A 23732-nucleotide genomic window follows, 5' to 3' on the forward strand; every position below is an offset into this window, starting at 1 on the left:
GTAGAAGGGTTGATTCACATGAGCGTGTTTATGTACGTACGGTTGTGCGCACAAAAACACGCTCCTATTAGAAACATTGGTTCCCTATGGTATGTTCACATGTCCGTGTTTTACAGGCATGCAAATGCACGTACCTGCAAAACATAGGACATGCGTGCACCAAAGGTCCCTGGTGCACATCAATATTCCCCAGCGGGAAGACCCCTTGTCTCGAACACTGTGACAGCACTGTCACAGTGATCAGTGCCAAGAGGACTCCCTGCAGGGAGTAAAGAATCCCCTGCCACAGCTTTCACAGCTGTGATAGCTGTGGTAAAGGATTTCTTCATCTCCGTGGGGAGTAAAGAATCCCCCGCTACAGCTGTCACAGCTGTGACAGCTGTGGCAGAGGATTTCTTCATCCCTGCAGGGAGTAAAGCAGAGGATCGCGATGTTCTCCCATTGCTTTCAATGGGACAGGCACTTCTGCAGTCCCATTGAAAGCAATAGGCTGTTGGCAAGCCCTACAGGGATTTTCAGGGAAGGGCTTTACATATAAGCCCTTCCCTGAAAATCATCCCCAGAATATGTTAAAAATAAAAAAAATTATACTCACCTTTCCTCAGCTGTGGGGGCTCAGGTGTATGTAGCCTATCTTCTCCCTGCACTGCTCTGAAGCTCTTTCAGCAGGTGTGTCACTATATACCGTTTAAACATACCCACGCCATCATGAACTGGAAGCTTCTATTCATATATTATTTTAGTTCGCTACGCCTTTCAGCACTCTAACTGTGCCTTTGTCGAGCTTAATACATTGTTATATAATTTCATTATATATATATATATATATATATATACATACTATCATTACATTGGCTCAGCGCCAATCAGAGGCAGGTCTGACTCACACCCTCTTCACACCCACTGCAGGCCGGCCGCGGGGACCTCCGGCTGCCGGGAGCAGGTGAGTATGTATATATTTTTTTTTTAACACTTTTCTGGATGAATTGCAGGGAAGGGCTTATATATTTAAGCCCTTCCCAACAATTCATCCCACGCTCGCCCGCAGCGCATTGCTTTCAATGGAGCCGGCTGTATTGCCGGCTCCATTGAATGCAATGCGCTGGACAGCTCCGGCCCGTTTCTAATGAAACGCGGCTAGGAGCAGATTTTCGGGCGATTTTCGGGCACCGGTCACGCGATTTGCGGATGTGCATCCGTCATGCGATCTGCAAATCGCGCGAAAAAACGCCCGTCTGACTAAGGCCTCATAATGATCAATTTTAAACATATTTAAAATATTATTACAGTAAATAATTTTTTAAAATACTTTTTCTAGAACTTCATTAAAGCCGTTAGGTGTTAATATGTTTAATCGATATATCCAATACATCTCTTTTTTTCTGAGGGTCATTATTGATTTTTGTTTAATTTCTTCTACTGGGATTAATTTTAAATCTTTATAATTTTTACTGTGTTTTTCTGCAAAATGTTTTGAAAAACTATGTTTCATATATCCCTTTTTTATATTATGTCTATGTTGATTAATTCTAAGATTTTATCTATTTGATGTTCTACCAATGTACCTAATGCCGCAGGGCATTCTATCATGTATATTATGTTTCTACTAGTGCATGTCATTTTTTGTTTGATATAAATTATTTCTTTATCTACTTCTATTGTATTGATTTAAAATCACCACCTGCTGAAAGGGCTGTATCTGATTGGCTGAGCACTCAGCCAATCACAGACAGCTCTCAGCCATTCATTGAATGACAGCTGAGTGCTGCCTGTGATTGGTCACAGCACTCAGCCTATCACAGGCAGCACCTGGCCATTCAAAGAATTCAATAAATGGCCAAGCACTGCCTGACTTTAAATCCCTGCCTGCTGAAGGAGCTTCAGATCAGTGCAGGGAGAAGACAGGGTAGATGCACCTGAGCCCCGGTGAGGAGAGGTGAGTATAATTTTTAAAAATTTTAAACACATTCTAGGGATGATTTTCAGGGAAGGGCTTATATTTAAAGCCCTTCCCCAAAAATCCCTGCAGGGCTTGCCAGCAGCCCATTGCTTTCAATGGGACTGCAGAGGTGCCGGTCCCATTGAAAGCAATGGGAGAACATCGTGATCCTCTGCCACAGCTGTGACAGCTGTGGCAGGGGATTCTTTACTCCCCGCAGGAAGTCCTCTGGGCACTGATCACTGTGACAGTGCTGTGACAAGGGAACTCCCCATGGGGAATATTTACACGGCAGCGGCGGAGAGGTGAGTATATATATTTTATTCTATTTATTTATTTTACACAAACAGGGATGATTTTCAGCGAAGAGCTTATATTTAAAGCCCTTCCATAAAAATCACTGCAGGGGTTGCTGGCAGCCCTATGTTTACAATGTGGCCATCGGCAGCAGCCGCAGCCCCATTGAAGACAATGTGCACAGACCTGCATTCGCACAGGTTTGTGCACGTACGTGGATGTGAACTTTTGTGCGCACCTATGCACGTCACACACCTATGTGAAGCCATCCTAAAGATTAATCAGGCCAAGGGTCAGGGCAGGCAGCAGTTAGAGTAAATGTGGTCCATAAACAAGGCAAGGTCAGGAGTGGAAGAAAAGGGAAAGCTGAGTGCAACAGGTAGGGATTAAACCAGGAAACAGACAGGATAATATAGCACCTTGCTCACTAGAAGCAACTGCTCAGGCACTTGCTAATGGGGGTGGTTGCCTTAAATAGCCAGAGCCTTATCCAAATTGGCCAGGGATGGAAAAGCTGTGTGCACATGCTGGCCCTTTAACCCCTTCCTGCCACAGAGCATCCTGGCAGAGATCCTGTGCTATCTGGCTTCAGTAGCCGGTTGCCACTGTTAGCCGGCCTCCCCCTGCAACAGGTGCATCGGAGCAGCGACCCCCACTATTAACCCCTTCCCTGCCGCGATCTATGTAGATCGCGGCTTATGAAGGGTTCACAGAGGGAGCGCACTACCTTTGTGACGTCATCGGACATTCGCTGAAACAAGTGATTAGGCATTGCATGAGAGAAGTCCTGCAATGCCTTATCATAGTGATCATAGGTGCTTTGGTGCAAGTCCCCTACAAGGACACAAATGGTGTAAAAAAAAAGATAAAAATAATGTACAAAAAAGAAAAATGTAAAAAAATGGTGCTTTTTCTCATATTAGCATAAAATAAAATGAAAATTTCACATATTTGGTATCGTCATATCTGTAACAATTAGAGATGAGCGAACACCAAAATGCTCGGGTGCTCGTTACTCGGCATGAAATTTTCGCAATGCTCGAGGGTTCGTTTCGAGTAACGAACCCCATTGAAGTCAATGGGCGACCGGAGCATTTTTGTATTTCGCCGATGCTCGCTAAGGTTTTCATGTGTGAAAATCTGGGCAATTCTACAAAGTGATGGGAACGACACAGTGACGGATAGGGCAGGCGAGGGGCTACATGGTGGGCTGCATCTCAAGTTCACAGGTCCCACTATTAAGCCACAATAGCGGCAAGAGTGGGCCCCCCCCCCGCACTGTCAGCGTAAAGATCGTTCTCCTCTGGCACAGCTGTAACAGCTGTGGCAGAGAAGAACGATGTTTGCCCATTGAATTCAATGGAGCCAGCAATACAGCAGGTTTCACTGAATGCAATGGGCTGCCGGCGATCGCAGGATGAATTGTCGGGAAGGGGTTAAATATATAACCCCTTCCCTGCAATTCATCCAGAAATGTGTTACACTAAAAATATATACCGGCGTATAAGGCGACGGGGCGTATAAGACGACCCCCCAACTGTCACCTTATACGCCGGCAATACAGTGGAGCAAAGAATAAAAAGCATTACTTACTTCTTCAGACGATCTGCGCCGCTCCTGCAGACTGTCACTCCCTCCTGGTGTTTGCAGGCTCTTGCTCGCTTCTGGTCCACGGCAGACTAAAGCTTTCTCTACGAAAGGCTTGAAATCCCCGCCTCCAGAAACACAGCCAATCACAGCAATTCAATGACATCACTGTCATTGGCTGTGATTGGCTGAAGGCACGTTTGTTTCTGGAGGCGTGGATTTAAAGCCTTTCGTAGAGAAAGCTATAGTCTGCCGTGGACCAGGAGGGAGCAAGAGCCTACAAACACCAGGAAGGAGTGACAGTCTGCAGGAGCGCCGCAGATCATCTGAAGAAGTGAGTAATTCTTTTTATTCTTTGCTCCACTGTATTGCCGGCGTATAAGGTGACAGTTGGGGGGTCGTCTTATACGCCCCGTCGCCTTATACGCCGGTATATATTTTTAGTGTAACACATTTCTGGATGAATTGCAGGGAAGGGGTTATATATTTAACCCCTTCCCGACCATTCATCCTGCGATCGCCGGCAGCCCATTGCATTCAGTGGAACCTGCTGTATTGCTGGTTCCATTGAATTCAATGGGCAAACATCGTTCTCCTCTGTCACAGCTGTTACAGCTGTGGCAGAAAAGAAGGATTTGTCTTCTATATGTTCTCAATGGGGTCGGCGCTGCTGCTGCCGGCCCCATTGAGCGCATATAGAGAAGATTTATGGCCTTTAGAAGGACCGTTGGGGTTCTTGAAGCCTACAATACACCTAACGCTCTCCCTATAGCAGCTCCAACACGATAGCACTTTCCCTGAACTAATGTCAGAATGCATCCGTAGCGAGCCGCGGGAGGGGCAGATTACAATACTCGGGTGACACCTAATCTCCCCAGCCACTCACAGCAGGGGGGTGGTATAGGGCTTGAACGTTGCAGGGGGAAGTTGTAATGCCTTCCCTGTCTTTCAATTGGCCAGAAAAGCGCGCTAACATCTCACAGAGGAAAGTGAAAGTAACCCGAACACCGCGTGGTACTCGTTAAGAGTAACGAGCATCCCGAACACCCTAATATTCGCCCGAGCATCAAGCTCGGACGAGTACGTTCGCTCATCTCTAGTAACAATGCATACAATAAGTTAAACACGTTTTTTTATCCTGCACACAAAAAAAATCTTTTAAAAAAACCCTAAAAAACTGAGGCAAAATGCCAATTTTTAGCATTTTGCTTTCCCCAAAACGCAATAAAAGTGATCAAAAAAGCCGTATGTACCTAAAAATAGTACCAATAAAAACTGCAGCTCATCTCCCAAAAAACAAGTCCTCACAGAGCTCCGCCTATGGAAAAATAAAAAAGTTATAGGACTTTGAATGCAGCAATTTAGAAAAAAATAGAATTTCCAAAAAAAGAGTTTATTGTGGAAAAGTGGAAAAACCTAAAAGAAATATAAGAATTTTGGTATCGTTGTAATCATACCGACCCGCAGAAAAACTGTATTGTGTCATTTAGGGCTCAGTCACACGGGCGTTTTTACGCGCGTATATACGCACTTAAAAACGTTCGTACTGCATTAGTACTGCGTTGGTCAAAAAAAAAAATCGCACCCCCCGCCCAAATCTATGGCAGAATTGATGCGTTTTTCAATATAGTTTATGCGCCCAAAAATGGCCACAGTTCGCCATGCAAAAACAAGCCCTTATACGGTCAGGTTATCAGAAAAATAAAAAGTTATGGCTTTTGAAAAATGGAGATGAACATCCGCCAATAATCGCTGAGTCCTTAAGCCCAAAAAGCAGGCCAATCACATGTATGCACACCCTACGGAATTCAGGAAATTGACAGGAGACTTAGGCTGGGTTCACACAGGGCGGATTTGCCGTGTGGAATTTCGCCGCGGCAAATCCGCCTGCGGACGCTAATCTCGGGATTAGCCAGCCATGTGGACGAGATTTCTCAGAAATCTCGTCCACACGGGATGGCCAATCCGCTGCGGTAAGTCCGGCTGAAACCGCGGCTGCGGCCGCGGTTTCAAAAGATGCATGTCTATTTACTTTTACTTTTTTGTTTACTTTTGTCGCGGCCGCGCTCTCCTCTATGGGAGCGCCGGCCGGGACGAAAAAGCGAGCGGCCAGGCCGCTTCAAAGCCGCCGCGGCTTTTTCCGCGGCGGTTCTCCCAGCGGAAATCTCGCGGTTTTTGCTGTGGCCAAACCACGGGATTTCCGGCGGGAATACGCCCTGTGTGAACCAAGCCTTAAAGACTGCCTCAGACATCATGGGGGACATGGCACTACAATGACCAATGGCAGGATGAGGTAGGGGACATTGCTGTCAGTGACCAGTGACTATAACAATATAATTTATTATTTGTTCTCCAATAGCTCATCTTAGAGCACCACTCGAACAATCCGTCAGTAATTGTGAGCTATGAAAGTCATTGGTTTAATTTCTTACATGCAAGCTAGGGAATATGGACATCAGAAATGACTCATGATAATCAGCATTAGCCATTTATTATAGTTCATTAAAGTAAAGTGCCTATACCTAGCTATAACACTGTGTGACATCTACATTTCAGCACACCTTTGGCTTTGAATGAAGGCCTACTACAGTTATGTATATTGGCTGTCCTCACTGACTCAATCATCCTTTTAAATTGATTGCTCTTGAAGAAAATAATCTATCTTGTTTTCCTTGTTGTTCATATGGGAAGGCAATTTCTTTGCTATGGAATTTGTAATTTTCATTCACAGAAATAAAACTATTCCATCGAGCCTCAAATGTAAATCCACTATTGCCTGGGCTGTGCTGGATGCTATTATTTGTCATCTCGGTGGGTACAATAGGGAAAAGGCAGAAAGCTTGTATAGTACAAGTGGGTATATTAATCACTCCGTGGTATGTTCTGATGTACGGTAAATCACTTTATATTATGTTATTGGACGGTATAAATTCATCACACGCAGATTTTTTTTCATATTTTGATCAAGTGACTCCATAAAATAGCCCAGAATTAAGTAGTATCCGAAATACTAGCATTTGATAAATGAGCAATAATATAAACCCATTCTGCTTACCATCACCTTCCCATGAGTCGGATCTTATTCATGGATCATTATTAGTTTTCTGTAAATTGTTCTATTTCCTTTCTTCTCATTCATTACAAGTTGTAGAAGCAAATGTATACTTTATAAAGAGTTATTTTATGCCTGTGTGATTGGAATATTCACACTTAATACTTTATTGTGTACTTTGCTTTATTTCTCTTGTACAGCAGCAAGCACCAATGAACTAAGGTTTGATCACGCTAGATCAACATTGTTAGGCCCTAGGCATTGCAAAGTTCATTGGTGAATGACATTTCATCTTTAAAAAAGCCATTGAAATTAAAAGTATGGGGAAGAATTTTGATATTAGAGCAGAAATGAATAGAAGACTATTGTTACTATTATCATTAAAAGTAGAAGGCTTTCTGTAATGAAATGTCTGTATAGCATTGGATATGGAGGACAAGTCAAGCTTGAGTAAGCATTTAAAGTTGCTCGAAAGCAATTTCTACTTGTTAATCAAAATATTACATTGTCTTATAATTACAAGTCCTTAGCTGCTTCAGAACAACAGCCACAGTTATGCATAAGAAGGGTTTTCAGGAATAATATTCTGCTCTGTAACCCCACTTTAAAGGGGTTGTAATATGATTGTAAGCTATCCCCTATCCAGAGGATAGGGAATAACTTGCTGATCGATGGGAGTCTCACCACTTTCTCTTCCGCTGATCTTGAGAATAGGAGTCCCGTTTCCCCATCCTCCTCACTGTGGGGTTCCTGCACCCACTGCAGGGCGGAGGAGACTGAATGGAGCGCTGGCCACGCAAGTTCGATGGTGCTCCATTCACTTTCAATACCCATGCAAGCACCCATCAACCCCATTCAAATGGATAGAGCACTGAGCCAACGCTCCATTCATTCTGACATCGCTGGGGGCAAAGAATCAACCCCTGCAGGGACAGGCAAAAGGGGCTATTCCTGAGATCAGCAAGGGTCTCAGTAGTGAGAGCCCCACTGATCAGCAACTTATCTTCTATCTTGTGGATAGGGGATAATTTGTAATCTTGATGCAACCCTTCCAAAGGAATACTCCAGAACTGATGCACAATGCAATGTCAAAAAGGATAATGCATGACACTGGGATTTAAAGAACAGCAAGGAGAAAGTCCTTGTGTCATGCTCCATCCCATCTGGCTTTACACTTGGCATAACACAGTGTATCAGGTTTAACCAGAGTATTCATATAAGATTACCTTTCATATTTTAAGGGGATAGTCTCATCATAACAACCACTTTTCAAATGCCTGTAAGAGGATCAGTTCTGTGTGTAGCCCTTGACCTTTATTGCAGGGCCCACTTGAAGATGGTTCAATAAATAGACAGACATGCATTCGTAACTGGGAATTGTTTTATTTACTCCAACAAGAAGTGCAAGGCTTAAAGGGGTTATACCGTGATAGCAAGTGGTGTTAAGCACTTCTGTATGGCCATATTAATGCACTTTGTAATATACATCATGCATTAAATATTGACCTCTGCAGCGCGAGCACGCCAGAGCCGGACAGAAGAGGGCAGACAGCGCAAGCGCATCTAATCCCGGCAGAAGGCAGCTTTAGTCGGCGCCATGGAGACGGGGCCGCCATCACCGGAGGGGTAAGTGTATAACTTCTGTATGGCCAATATTTAATGCACGATGTATATTACAAAGTGCATTTATATGGCCATACAGAAGTGTATAACCCCACTTGCTATCACGGGACAACCCCTTTAATAGCTGCATTACGAGGCTTGGAGAGTTACAGGCAAAATTAAGTACAGAGCTTAGTGGTTACTAATGGCAATGAAGTAGTCGCACAAAGAGGGCACAGACATCTTGGAGATTACATTTCCTATTAAGTAATAGGGAAACCTATACCGATTGAACCTGAAACCTTAGGTTGGCACTTTGTTGAGTCCATAGTTCAGTCTCCTAAGATTATCTCCAACAATTAAAAGTTTTGGGTGAAATTACAGTATGTTCCTTATTCCAAAGTTTTTTAAGTATACAAAACTGAGATAAAAAGAAAATGCCAACACTTTGGATTTCTCTAGTAGTTGAGCTTGCTTTATTGTCAAGATGTTACAGATGTTATGGAATCATTATCATTCTAGTGTATGGAAGGAATAATCTTCTCTAAAACATTTTCAATCTAACCAATACTAAGATATCAAGTTCATGTTGACCAAATTGCTATGGTTTTTACTTAGTACCACACTAACAGTATTTTCTGATGCTTGCTCAGATCAGGTGGACCAAAACAGCAGGAAGTGCATCCGATAGATTTCAAGACTCCAGTGTATTCAACGAGACCTTGAGAATTACAAACATCCAGAGACATCAAGGAGGGAGATATTATTGCAAAGCAGAAAATGGGCTGGGCTCTCCTGCAATAAAGTCTATCCGAGTGGATGTATACTGTGAGTACGGAAGGCCATTATTCATTTCTAACCACTTCTTATTGTATAAAGTATAGTGATGTATAGGGTAAATGGTCAATGATAACACTCTTCTATACCTCTTTATGTATAGTTCATACAGTTGCTGATCATTTTCTTGCCTCCCTTTATTGTTGTATATGCTATGTAGTTGTGTAAAGAATTCATTCCTCTTCAAAACTTTTCCATTTCTACACTTCATGTGATTGAGTGCTGGATATATCTACTGCCTACACATAAATACAAGAGATTATGACATAGGATGAACGTAAATGACAAAGTCTATAATATATGATGAAAAGAGATGCCTTAAATAAACGAATATAGATAAAAGGCGGGCTCAAGAGGCGTCTTATAAGTCCTCAGATTTATGGAAGTACTGAGAAGAATGTGGCATCCTTAAGACTATCAATGTGAAAGAATATCAAAAATGTTGAACTATTGCAATGGGTAGCCAGGCAAATTCTATGGGATGATCTTATGGTTTACAGGATACAATAATGCATCATTTTCAGTGTTATTAATACTACTTTGGTCCCCACCATTCATTTGTACAATGAATCCGACAGCTTTTTCTTGAATTAGATTACAAATATAGAAGAAGAAAGGAGAACAGTCAAGTTTTTATTTTGGCTAGAGGCACCATCAAATGTCTTTTAAACTACAATAGAATGAAAGATAGAGCTTGGTAAAAAAGTACACAACTCAATACATTTTCCAGGAGCTGTGTGTGTATCATGATAACATATAGTGGTTCAGTTATTGAGCTATGCCTCAGTTATGTCAAGAAATGTTCAGGAATTACATATTTACAAGATGCCCCTCGAATGTGAGGAACAGGGTGTTGAATGTTTTTTACAGACATGGCAGGTACAAAGTCGTAGCCTGGCACCTAATATATCCATATTAACTCTAAATAAAGGACCTGCGCGCAAAATGTTCTCTCTGTAAAGTAGAGTATTAAGAAGTAATCTGGTTAAGAAATCACATTTTCATATACCCTATTAGCAAATTCTGAGTTAGGAGAGGGGGTTTCACATGCATCACCTTCATGATTAGCAGAGAGCAGCTACAAAAGGTATATTGTAATCTGGGTGTCCAAGCATGTTTGTGTGGTACTGTGTAATACTTCATTTCCCCTGCGGAGGCACTGCAGTGAAATTTAACACTTGCAGTTGGGTTCCCTCACAGTTTACAGCTGTGTTGCTTGAGACTCCAACAACACAGCAAAAACACAACACCCATCACACACATCATCACGTGTGACCTGTGTGAAGCCAACCTAAGCATGAACTGTAAAGATTTTATATCACTTCCATGTTCCTGTACTGTGTATAGTTATACAACTGAAAGCTATTTTTTCCTGAAAGTTGCTTGTTTTTATTGCTACATAAGGAAAGTGTTTTTGTGCCTTGACCGTAGATTATTATTTCCCAGAAACATAATGCTAATGTTCAGTCATGGCAAAAATAACAACAAAAAACCCTAAAAATATTTTTTTAAAATGTGTATCCTTGGAATAGACACTGTTGTATTACAATAAAGCCAATGGTAAACAAACGAGTGATTATTTCTCAATTGTATTGTGAGTTTACAACCAGCCAAAGAGTTCTGTGAGCCGCCAAGCGCTGTCAGATTGTTTATAATCTATGTATAAATTAAAGATTTTCGCTTGAGGAAACAGTGATAGAAAAATCTTGTATGAAAAGAAGGCTAAACATATTAGTGATTTCAGAGTGACGATGTGGGGTGTATGTCCAACTTTTAGCATACCTGTACCATTCAATACCAATGAAAGGAATCTTATTGAATGCATGAAAAGGATATTATCTTTTACCGGATGGACTTGGCATCTTATGTGCAGCTGCTCAACAAGTCTTCATTCAAGAAAGTTTAAACCAAGACTTTCACAGATTAGAATTTCCAACCTCTTAGGGTTCATGGCCACGGTCTTTTATTTCATCCAATTTTCAGTCCAAAAATTGGATGGAAATAGCACGTTTTTTTTAGCTGGGCGAATAGTAAGATTAAAAAAAATCTTAGTATGTCTTATTCTTGTCCAATTTTTGGAGAAGTATAGCAAATGTCAATGTGCGGTCAGGCAGCATATGGATGGGATGCCTGTTTTCTGAGTGATTCAAGTTGTGCCTGAGATTCTTGAGCGCAACCTTTTAGTTATCCATGAGCATGTACACTAAAATGATTTTCAGAGAAAACCTGGTTTTGAGACAGACCATCTTGATACCACAATTGGAAGAGGTGGAAATCTAGCAATTGTACCTGGTGCCTGAATAGGCCTGAAAGAACCCTGTACTACATAAGGAGACATAGGTATTATTAATGGCACATGGAAATTGGGGCGGGGGGCTGTTACAGTTATCACATTGAAGCCTATGAGCTTTACTACATTGTAGTAATGAGGTGAGGATCCTTAACAGACTGACCCCTCTTTTAACTCGGAATTCCTTAGTAGAGTATATGTCTAGTTTTCTAAACTGGACAACCTCCTTAACCCTTATTATTTATTTTTGGTTTTGGTTTCTCCACTCCACATACAAAAAAATATAATTCTTATCTTTCTATCTGTGTAGCTGTCTGGGGGGGGGGGGGGGGGTCTCGTTTTTGCAGGATTAGTTGTATTTTTCGATAGTACTATTTACTGTACCATACAATATACTGAAAAAGTTTTAAAGTGTCTAAGTGGAGTGAAATGGAAAAATTACAATTGCACAATATTTGGTGTATACTGTTTTTACAGTATATGTACTGTAGCAAAAATAACATGATAACTTTATTCTGTGGGTCAATATGATGATACCAAGTGTACCTAGTTTTTTGGGGGTCTTTTGCTGTACTACCTTAAAAAAATAAAATATCTTTTTATAAAAATTCTGACACCATCTTCTGACCACCATAACTTATTTATCTTTTCATTGATGGATTCTGTGAGGGTTCACTTTTTTGCAGGATAGCCTTTGGTTTCTACTTTTTCCATTTTGGAGAATAGAGAGTTGGAAGGGACCTCTAGGGTCATCGGGTCCAACCCCCTGCTCAGTGTAGGATTCACTAAATCATCCCAGACAGATGTCTGTCCAGCCTTTGTTTGAAGACTTGCATTGAAGGAGAACTCACCTCCTGTGGTAACCTGTTCCACTCATTGATCACCCGCACTGTCCGAAAGCTTTGGCTAATATCTAATATGTGTCTCCTCCCTTTTAGTTTCATCCCATTGCTTCTAGTCTTTTCTTGTGCAAATGAGAATAGGGCTGATCCCTCTGCACTGTGACAGCCCTTCAGATATTTGTAGACAGCTATTAAGTCTCCTCTCAGCCTTCTTTTTTGCCAGCTAAACATTCCCAGATACTTCAACCGTTCCTCATAGGACATGATTTGCAGACCGCTCACCATCTTGGTAACTCTTCTCTGAACTTGCTCCAGTTTGTCTATGTCTTTTTTAAGGTGGGGTGCCCAGAACTGAACATAGTATTCCAGATGAGGTCTGACTAAGGAAGAGTAGAGGGGGATAATTACCTCATGTGATCTAGACTCTATGCTTCTCTTAATACATCCCAGAATTGTGTTTGCCTTTTTTGCTGCTGCATCACGCTGTTGAGTTATGTTCAGTCTGTGATTTATTAGGGTGCATTTAGACACAAAGATGATCACTCAAAAGATGGCTTTTGAGCAATTATTTTGCAGAAAACTACTACTTGGTACTAATGCCTATTAGTACCAATTAGTAGCCTGTGAGCCACCGGGAGCTGTATTCTGGGAACAGACAACCCACTGTTCGCTGAATACATTTCCTTTGTTCTACCGAGGGACTGACAGCTGAGATAATTATAATAATATATAATAATCTTTATTTGTATATCGCCAACTTATTCCGCAGCACTTGCAGGCATGGATAAATGCAAAACAATACAACAATTACAATGTGAGGTACATTGGGTTTGACACAAATGGGTTGAAGGTGGTACAGGAGGTGCAGGGGGTGGGGAACACAGGCAATAGGGAATTTCATGTGCAGATCAATTATTAGAAGGCAAACGAGGGGGGGGGGGGGCACCATAGGGGAGGGGCAGGGGACTAGGTCAGGAGATTGGTATGCTTCCCTGAAGAGGTGCATTTTTAAGGCATGTCTGAAATTTCGTGCATCGGGAATTGTCCGGATGCCTTTTGGTAGAGAGTTCCAGAGGATGGGTGCTGCTCTGGTGAAGTCCTGGAGGCGAGCATGTGAGGTTCGTATTACAGGGGTGTTTAGTCTGAGTGTGTTAGCCGATCGGAGTGAGCGGGCTGGGTGGTGTACTGACAGGAGGGAGGCGATGTATGCTGGCGCAGCACCATGCAGAGCTTTGTGAGTGAGGTAGAGGAGTTTAAATTTAGTTCTGCAGTGGATGGGCAGCCAATGCAGCGACTGGCATAATGCAAAGGCATCTGAGTAACAACTGGATAGAAAAATGAGCCTAGCTGCCGCATTTAGTATGGATTGGAGTGGAGCGAGTCTGGTGCGGGGGAGGCCGATGAGTAGCGAGTTGCAGTAATCAAGCCGGGAGTGGATGAGGGCAACCACGAGTGTCTTTAGCGTGTTCATGGTTAGGTTAGACAATGTAATCAGCTATAATCAGTGTTCCCCAGGCAGAACACAGCGTGTGGTTCTTCTTACCAGCTGTTCTGCCAAATGATGGATTTCATGCTGAACTGAGATCCATTGTTCGGCAGAAAAGTGAAAGATGGGCACATTTACACGCAACGATTATTGCTCAAAAGATGGCTTTTGAGTGAATTTTGAGTGATAATCGTTGTTTCTAAATGGGCCTTTAGTTTACCCAAGTCTTTTCCCATGTGCTGCTGCTTTGCCCAGTACCCCCCATTCTGTATGTGCTTTTTCGTATTTTTCTTGCCCAGATGTGTACTTTGTATTTCTCTGAGTTAAATAGCATTCTGTTAAGCACCACCCACTGTTCAAGCTTGTCTAGCTCTTTTCTCTTCTTCTCTAGTGTTCGCTATCCCTCCTAGCTTTGTGTCGTCTGCAAATCTGATCAGTTTACCTCAAATGCCTCCTCCAGATTATTTCTAAAAATGTTGAGCATTTCTGACAGCCACAATCAGTGTGATACACAACGGGTGTCAGCTGTCATAGAAAGCCAACACCAGCTGTCTATGGAGCTGAGCCTGCTCCATATAAACCCCATGCACCTAGGACATACCTATACATCTTGTGATGCTAAGGGATTAAAGACCTTCAAAGGTTTCCCCAGTGTGAAAAATGGGCAGAGCACCACTGAAGGAAAGAAATGAGTCAGGAATAGAGCACAGATGTAGTGTTTCCAAGGACATGATGAAGTGCAAAAATAGATACTACTGGCCTAAAAATGCTGGTCAACCAAAGGTCGTTTTAGCATAGACTACTGAAGCAGAGGGCGGTGAAGAATAATTAAGGCTCTGGCTCAACCTATTTGGGGATGGTTGCTCCAAATACAATAAAGGGACGCCGATGGTATGATTTAGAGAAACACTTTATTTAGAGCCGAAATGTAATGCATTTTGAAATACATAGATATCTTCATCAGACAGCTGTATTAAACATCTGACAGTATATAAATTTCCCATAGTCCAACGTATAAAATAATCATGACCAGTGGTGGCCAGCAGGGAGGCATTGCTTGCCATTAGGGCAGATCTAGAGGAGAGTGCCAACTTGCACTTGTCTAAAGCTGCACTTCTTTGTGGGATGACAATAGGCGGGAGTACTGAGCTTGCTAATAGACTGCGTGAGAGCCTCAGATTTTCTTTCCTACCCTCTACTTCATAATACATTTGTCACACATATGCCAGAATATAGCTTCCTTCGGCCAGGGTATGAAATCCTATTCTCAGTAAATATGCCCCATTGTTACTTTAACTTGTTATGTTCAAAGTCCAAGCCAAAAATTTTTGGGGAGAGAAAATGTAAATTGAATTTGAAGTAGTTTTCTGAGATAAAATGTTTATTGTGAAATCAGCTGGCCATGCTGAATAGTAATAAAACAGCCTATACTTACCCATCCCAGACCCCTGTCAGCACCGGCACCGCATCTGCCATTCTCCCTGCTGGGTCTGTTTACAAGCTGCAGTCAGTATACGGAACGTCAAGGATTAACTGTGGGATGCAAATGGTAGCAAGACTCACAGATGCAGCACTGGAGCTGCAAGGGTCTGGGATGGGTAAGTATAGGCTCTTTTATTATTGTTCAGCATGGCTAGCTATTTTAACAAAAATCATCAACACGTCATGTACAAAAAATTCTTGAAATTAATGGGGTTGTCCATTCTGGTCAAACTTATTTTATTAAAAGAGCCTCTTCACGATTAAGTAATCTCAAGGTGTCTTGCTGCTGAGACCCCCAGCAAACAGGTGTAGGGGAACATTACAGCAAGTATTCACTTGCCCTGCAACACCACCGCAGAAGCAAGGTGGCATTACACAGTTAATGCAATGCATTGTCCATGTAATGCAAAAAAGTGGAAAACTGACACCAAATTATATAACTTGATTATTTATTGCTGTAAAGGATGATACAATCAGTTATTTTGATAACTGAGATTAGATATGAGAAAATCTTCAAATAGAAAAAACTCTTTCCGCGCTCCTGCTGTAGCTCCTCTTAGGAAAAAATGAACTGTCATGGCAGACAGTATTTATATAAATTAATCATAAATTTATTTCCGAATAAAAGATTGCATGCAAGTGGAAATCTTGCAGCAATAGTTATACAACGAGTTTCGGCGTTCTTAAGACGCCTTTCTCAAGTATACAGATAGATTAAAATGCAACCTTTAAATAGCATGTCTTACCTTTTTGGAGGTGGGAGTTACAGGTACTTGGCGCGCGCCTCCGCGTAATAGTGAGTCACTCTCATTATTTATTATATGGTGGCGCGGATCGTTACTCTGAATTAGATATGAGAAAGATAGATATGAGATGGATAGATATGTGATAGATATGAGATAGATAGATATGCGACCTATATGTGATGGATATACGATAGATAGATAGATAGATAGATAGATAGATAGATAGATAGATAGATCATTGTCATTGGCTGTGATTGGCTGAAGGCACGTGTGTTTCTGGAGGCGGGGATTTAAAGCCCTTCGTAGAGAAAGCAATGCTCTGCCGTGGACCAGGAGGGAGCGACAGCCTGCAGCAGTGCCGCAGAACGCCAGAAGAAGTGAGTAATGATTTTTATTCTTTGCTCCACTGTATTGCCGGCGTATAAGGTGACAGTTGGGGGGTCGTCTTATACGCCCCGTCGCCTTATACGCCCCGTCGCCTTATACGCCGGTATATATTTTTATTGTAACACATTTCTGGATGAATTGCAGGGAAGGGCTTATATATTTAAGCCCTTCCCGACAATTCATCTCGCGATCGCCGGCAGCCCATTGCTTTCAGTGGAACCTGCTGTATTGCTGGCTCCATTGAATTCAATGGGCAAACATCGTTCTTCTCTGCCACAGCTGTTACAGCTGTGGCAGAGAAGAATGATTTGTCTTCTATATGTTCTCAATGGGGTCGGCGCTGCTGCCGCCGGCCCCATTGAGCGCATATAGAGAAGAGAACAGAAATCGCAGATCGCACATAGGTGCGATCTGCGATTTCTATGGCCTTAAGAAGGACCGTTGGGGTTCTTGAAACCTAAAATCACTCCTAACACTCTCCCTATAGCAGCTCCACCAAGATACCACTTTCCCTGAACTAATGTCAGAATGCATCTGTGGCGAGCCGCGGGAGGGGCAGATTTTAATACTCGGGTGACACCTAATCTCGCCAGCCACTCACTGCAGGGGGGTGGTATAGGGCTTGAACGTTGCAGGGGGAAGTTGTAATGCCTTCCCTGTCTTTCTATTGGCCAGAAAAGCGCACAAATTTCTCAGGGAAGAAAGTGAAAGTAACCCGAACATCGCGTGGTACTCGTCACGAGTAACGAGCATCTCGAACACCCTAATACTCGAACGAGTATCAAGCTCGGACAAGTATGCTCGCTCATCTCTATACATAATAGATAAATAGATAGATAGTTGTCACTTTATGCCATCTTTTTCTTATTTTTGATCCGCAATAAGACTGTCAACTTTGTGATAACTAAAATATAATACTTCATAGACCATGAGCTGTGACTTTTAGTTCCGTAACTGATTCTAAACAGCATAGAGCATGTCTTCATATTACATAGTATCTACCCATCACTCAAACTGTCAGCTGTGCACTTTGAAGACCAAGTCACTTACAAAATGTCACTGATATGTGTCAGGTTTCCAGCTCTCGCATTGCTATATTCAATGAGCACATGTGCCTTGCACTACTTATATTTTCTGATTTTTTTTATATTCCACTCTGTAGAGTTTTTCTTTTTCAGTTTTGTCTCCAAAAATAATAACCTTAATTATCCTATCAAATAGTGCCATGCAGAATTGGCCAACCTGCTAAGTGAGCAAAGCTATAAAATGGCAAATCCTAATAGAGTGGGCAGCACAGTCATTTGTCCCTTTGCAGGCTGATAATGCCAAATGCCTAGTAACTAACGATAACTTGCAAATGACTCCTAAAATCACTTGTTAAACATTTGTATGGCAAATTCTGTCAAATCGTATTTATACCTATTCATATTTAGTAGACTTATATATTGTTATCATGGCTTCCAAAGTCCAAATGAGGATCAGGACTAACGTGGTCCTCAAGCCAGCGTATGCTCACTGACATTTAGGCACTGGACACCGACAGGGATACTTCTCTGCTGGTTTACGAACATATTGGTTGGCTTGGCAATGAGCATCCCAGCCAGCCAAACAACATTTAGTTTGTGAGTATTTATTCTGGCTCCTCCTCACAGAGGACTCTGGCTATACCTTTTGACAGGAGGTGTTCCAAAACTACTGAGCTGTTCCTGGTCCTGACCTGTGTCTCAGTTAAGATAAGTCTGCTGGTGATCTATAGTAATAATAATAATAATCTTTATTTGTATAGCGCCAACTTATTCCGCAGCGCTTACTTTTGTGGTTTACTATAAATTGAGTATCATCTAACTTTTGCCCCACTTCTCTGTCACCATCTAGGGAAATTAAGGGTCGCTCCAAGTTTCTGATGTGTGGTTGCCCTCATCAGGGTGACAGCTCTGTCTTTTGATAGGGTCTTCCTATAGCAGAGGGTAAAATATCAGTGGCTTTTCTCATCTAGACCAGACCTATCCATTAGCTTTTTCAGAGTTTATAAATACGACAGAGGAGGTCCCTTTAAGAAGTATAGGAAGTAGAAGGAATAGGGCATACCATGTTTCCCCGAAAATAAGACCCTCTCATATTAATTTTTTCCCCAAAAGAGGTTCTAGACCTTATTTTCGGGGGATGTCTTATTATTGTTATCTAGCAGGCATGGTCCAGGTCCCTCCGGCTGGTCTCTGAACTCCAATGCCCTGAGCCACGGCATTAATTGGCCAATTCATAAATCCTGCCTTCACAACACAATAGTTGTGATTGGTTCTTTGATTGCTGCTCGACCAATCAATGCAGCGCTCGATGAACCAATCAGAGCCAATCGCTTCCTGGAGATGGGATTTATGAATCCCGTAACCAGGGAGTGATCTTCTGTGGGTGGCCAAGGACTGCAAGAAGTGCATCAGAGCTCTGGAGAGCAGCGGGAGGAACCTGAACCGAGCCTGCTAGGTAATGTATCCCTTTTTTATGTAATGCAGCTAGGGATTATTTGGGGGGCAGGGCCTATATTTTAAGCTTCTTCGGAAGTCCAAAAAAATCAGGGTACGGCTTATTTTCAGGGTAACAGGGTAGTTACTATTTAAATTGGAATAGTTTTCTGGAGCAAATTGGACCAGAAAACTGTCAAAAATGCATTGTGCCACATTTACTATGTGTTTTAGACACTTCTGGACACTCTTTTTCTGTGTTCTTTCATTAAAAAGAAGCATGGCCTAAATTGTGCCAAAATTCAGCCAGAATTTTGACTCAATTTTTGGCCGTAACTAAACTAACTGAGGGCTCAGCCACACGAGCGTTTTTACGCGTGTATATACGCGCGTAAAAAACACATGTGACCATGTCCATTGCCACCCATATGTTCTATCTTTTGTGGGTGCGATTTTTTCCTAACGAACGCAGTACCAACCTTTTTTATTCGCGTATATACGCCCGTAAAAACGCCCGTGTGACTAAGCCCTCAAAGGTGGTTTAAACTTAGACTACACAGTCTTATAATTCAGTAAATTTATCATTTATCGTTACTGTTGTGATAAATCTGACAATTTTGTAAAGACTGTCTGGCTTTCAGACAGTATTAGTAAATTAGCCCCAATGTATGGTCAGCTCTTTTTGCTCATCCCGGTGTGTTCTTTATACAATTTTACAATATATTGTATATTTTATTTAAAATACCCCAAGCTAGGACTATGGCCATGGCACAGGTAAATGAAGATGGTGCCAAGTGCTAGAAGTGTTACTGACAAGCCACTTTACTTTAACCAGTTCATAGAGGCAGAAAACGGAACCTTTGCCCTTGTCTTCTATAATACTGTATCTTCTAGCTTGGATCCTGTTTTGCTTCAGTACACTGTATTTCCATGCCTTCACTTCAAATCTCCGTATTTGAGGGAAAATGCTTGCTTAATGTAAACTTAATTGCTTGTCATAAATGTACATGCTTAATTTTATTTTAAATCTCTGAATTCTCCCGTGTAATTTGAGGTACGGTAATTGAAACATTTGTACAATCATTTTCAAAAACAATAATTTGCATTTATCCTGACGGATCTATTTTCATCAATATCCCATCAAAGGGTTTTATTAAAACAATGTAACGATGATGATCTCATTTTCCGATGGTAGATAATACACATGTGAATTTCCTATGAAAATGACAACATCCCATATACACTGGCATCATGTAAACAATTCCAGAGGACATCTTGATATTAAAAAAAACCGAAAGCAACAAAAAGAATAATGAGTGGAAAATTTGTATTTTTACTCTATTTCCATAGTGAAGGCCCCAGGAATATAACAGAGGCCTTCTATATTTAGACCGCAGTCTGATTTGAAAGATAAATATACATAATTTCCAGAAGTATTTTGGAACTGTGGCTGAATGAAGCAATCAAGTCTCTTTTCAATGCTTGAACACATTCATTTTAGGTGGAAGAAAATAAATTATCATATTAAGCATCACTACAGTCTGACCCAAGCATTTTCTGCCATTATGATAAAAGCACTGTTTTTGCAGACACATTTGGCGATTTTAACTCATTACTTTTGTGCTATTCGGAGCGTCGCTTTTAAAAAGGATCACTAAATGGATGTGTTCTTTGTAAAGGTGGCAATAGACACTCAAATAATGGGGTTTTCTGAAAGGGCATACTTTAGTTAAAATGAATACTCTGTGTCACGTCTAGTGCAGAGCCTGATGCCCCAATGCATGACACAGGAATTCTCTCTTTTAGTGTTCTTTTGGCCCTGCGCTAGACATAACATGGTGAATTGGTTTTGCTTGGAGTGTTCTTTGTATGACAGGCTTGGACCTCTACCCATGACAAGACACAATAGGTTTGTAATTGTAGAGACAGTTATTCACACCTGGTGAACTCTCCATTAAAATCAATACTTAATTGATTTAATATAGTGATATTGTCTGCTGTGTGGATCTGTGCAGTAGTTTTGGAGAAACTTGCATTTTATCAGGAATAGCACATGCATAGAGGACTACTTGAGGTAGTCCTGGATATTCATGAGCTTCAGCTAACTACACCCACCTCGCCCTCCAGCCACTGATTGACTGCTCTCTGATTATTACTGTGCATAGAAAGATGGCTGCCAATCATTGGCTGGAAGGCAGGTGGGTATGGCTTACAGCTTATGAATATGCAGACTAATTCTATGACTGTCTGCTATTAATAAAATGCAAGTTCCTCCAAAACTACTGCACAGATCTGCACAGCAGACATATAATCAGTGTGAAAGGCACTACCTTATGGTGCTCTCAGTAAGGGTGGCTTCACACAAGCGTATTTTTGTGCGTACATAGTTGCGTACATAAGTGCGCACCCATGTACGTGCAAAAACATGCATGAATACAGCTCGATTGAAGACAACGGTGACAGACATGACAGCTGTGGTAGAGGATCCTGCTGCCGACTCCCTGTCATTGGATTTCAGGGAAGGGCTTACAAATATAAGCCCTTCCCTGAAAAACCAGTAAAAGTAGTGTAAACAACAAAAAAATACATACTCACCTCCCTTTAGCTGCCAGCGCTCAGGCGCGTCTTCTCTGCGCTGTCCCCGCCTCTGTAGTGCTGTTCTTTGAGCAGGTGGGAATTTTAAATCCCTGCCTGCTGAAAGAGCTGGCTGTGATTGGCTGAGGTGCTTAGCTTCGCACCCGTCCCGTCCCCTCCCATTGCACAGAACGAGCGGGGAGGAAGAGAGGTGAGCCTGCACAGGGAAGGGGAGGGGAGATGGGAGATGGTCTGCTGAGGTCAGCGCATTTGCGCCAGCCTCACCAGACCATATGAACGGGTGCGCAGACATTTGATTTGTGTGCCCGTGCACCAGTTTTTTCGCCCCCAACGTAGCGTATATCGGCCGGCCATGAAAACGGACGACGGATATCCACTCGTGTGAAAGAAGCCGTAGGAATGTGAAGTACTGAACGAGAAGTGAACAAGAAGTGAACAATTCTCAACGATGATCTGCCTGTCTAAACAGACTGCATGAGGGCAAACAATTGCAAACTACCTAGCAGTGACGGCACTCACTTGTGCACGCGTTCAAACGAGAATCGTCTTGTGTGAAAGGGGCATATCCCAGCAAAGTACAGCTCCGTGGTGTTTATAGTTGCAGGATCTTGGATGCAAATGGACCACTCTACCACATCCCATAAATGCTTGATTGCACTCATGTTGGGTGACTGTGCAGCCACACCATTCATAGGAACTCTCTAGAATGCTCCTCAAACCAGTTCTGGACAACTTGGGCACAATGACATGGTGTGTTATCTTGCTGTAGTATTCCATCATTGTAGGGATATGTGAAGTCCATGAAGAGCTGCAAATGGTCAGCAGTAAAATATAACGGGCACCAGTCAATGACATGTTAAGGCAGACTAGTGGACTCAACCCATGCTAAGAGAACATATTCTACACCAGTATGGAATCACCACCTGTACAGTATCTGACATAGTATGCAAGGCTTGTTGTCTTGTTGACAACTGGGGTTCATAGCTTCATGGGATCTGAGCCAAACATGAACCCTACCATCAGCCAGAAACAATTTGTACCATGACCCATCAGACTACATCACATGTCGCCAGTCCTCTGGGGTCCAGTTAGCAATCTCACAAGCCCAGGTCAGGTATTGTTTCCAGTGTTGTGGTGTTAGTAGAGGCTCTCTAGTGGGTCCTTTGCTCCCATATTCCATGAAAGATTAAAAAAATGCTACGCTGACCTGTGGGATACACATGTCAGGCTTCTTGCATTTAATGTGATATCTGCCAGAGTTGTTTGCTTGTTCGCATGGACAATACTATCCAGACACTGTTGGTTGTGATCAGTAATCATCTGTGGGCAGCCACTGCATTGTCTACTACAGGTGGTAATACCTTTGATGATGTTTTCCCTGCACACACATGACACTGGGGATCAAGGAATGTTAAATGCCCGCATAACTTTGGAAAAGGAATGTCCCGTTTGTCTGGCACCCACTATTATGTCCCTTTCGAACTCTGATGCACATCACCTGCCCAGTGTTCAGCCTCACTCACAAGATAGCACTTCACAATTTATACAGGTATGGTCGCTCCAAAGCCATCCCCAGAGGTAACTCCAATTTATACTCAATTTACATACTGCTATCCCATGAATTTTGGCATGTCAGTGTATATTCTCCCACTGCAACAACAGGATGAGAATTAGTGATGAGCGAGCACCAAAATGCTCGGGTGCTCGTTATTCGAGTCAAGCTTTTCGTAATATTCGAGAGCTCTATTTGAGTAACGAACCCAATTGAAGTCAATGGGAGACCTGAGCATTTTTGCAATGGACCCGCCGGGTGACGAGCTTTTTAAAAAAATCTTTTCTCTTTCTCTCTCAGCCAGTAAGCCAGCCAGCTACTGCTGTGGACGTGCGCACGCTGGCATGTCACAGTAGGAAGTGGTAGTGCGGGGAGGGTTCGAACACGGCGTGGTACTCGCTCGAGTAACGAGCACCATCGAGTATGCTAATACTCGAACGAGCATGTTCGCTCATCTCTAATGAGAATGACAATGAATAATCCCATCAATGGGAATTACCTTGGGTCTTTCTAATTATAATGATTTATACAGTCATGAATCAATACAAAGATAATTTTCATATCGAATTCCTACAATTT

General features: G+C 42.2%; 1 protein-coding gene across 2 annotated transcripts in view; it reads left to right on the forward strand.

Annotated features, from left to right (window-relative positions):
• The window catches only part of MDGA2 (MAM domain containing glycosylphosphatidylinositol anchor 2), a 646753-nt gene that overhangs the window by 306473 nt on the left and 316548 nt on the right, over positions 1–23732 (forward strand). For both annotated transcript variants that reach the window (XM_066608091.1, XM_066608092.1), the window contains exon 3: positions 9131–9305. In XM_066608091.1, the coding sequence (XP_066464188.1) occupies positions 9131–9305 (175 nt within the window). The remainder of the gene's footprint in view (positions 1–9130; positions 9306–23732) is intronic.

The sequence above is a fragment of the Eleutherodactylus coqui genome, chromosome 6, assembly GCF_035609145.1.
Source record: "Eleutherodactylus coqui strain aEleCoq1 chromosome 6, aEleCoq1.hap1, whole genome shotgun sequence".
In the NCBI taxonomy this organism is placed as follows: Eukaryota; Metazoa; Chordata; class Amphibia; order Anura; family Eleutherodactylidae; genus Eleutherodactylus; species Eleutherodactylus coqui.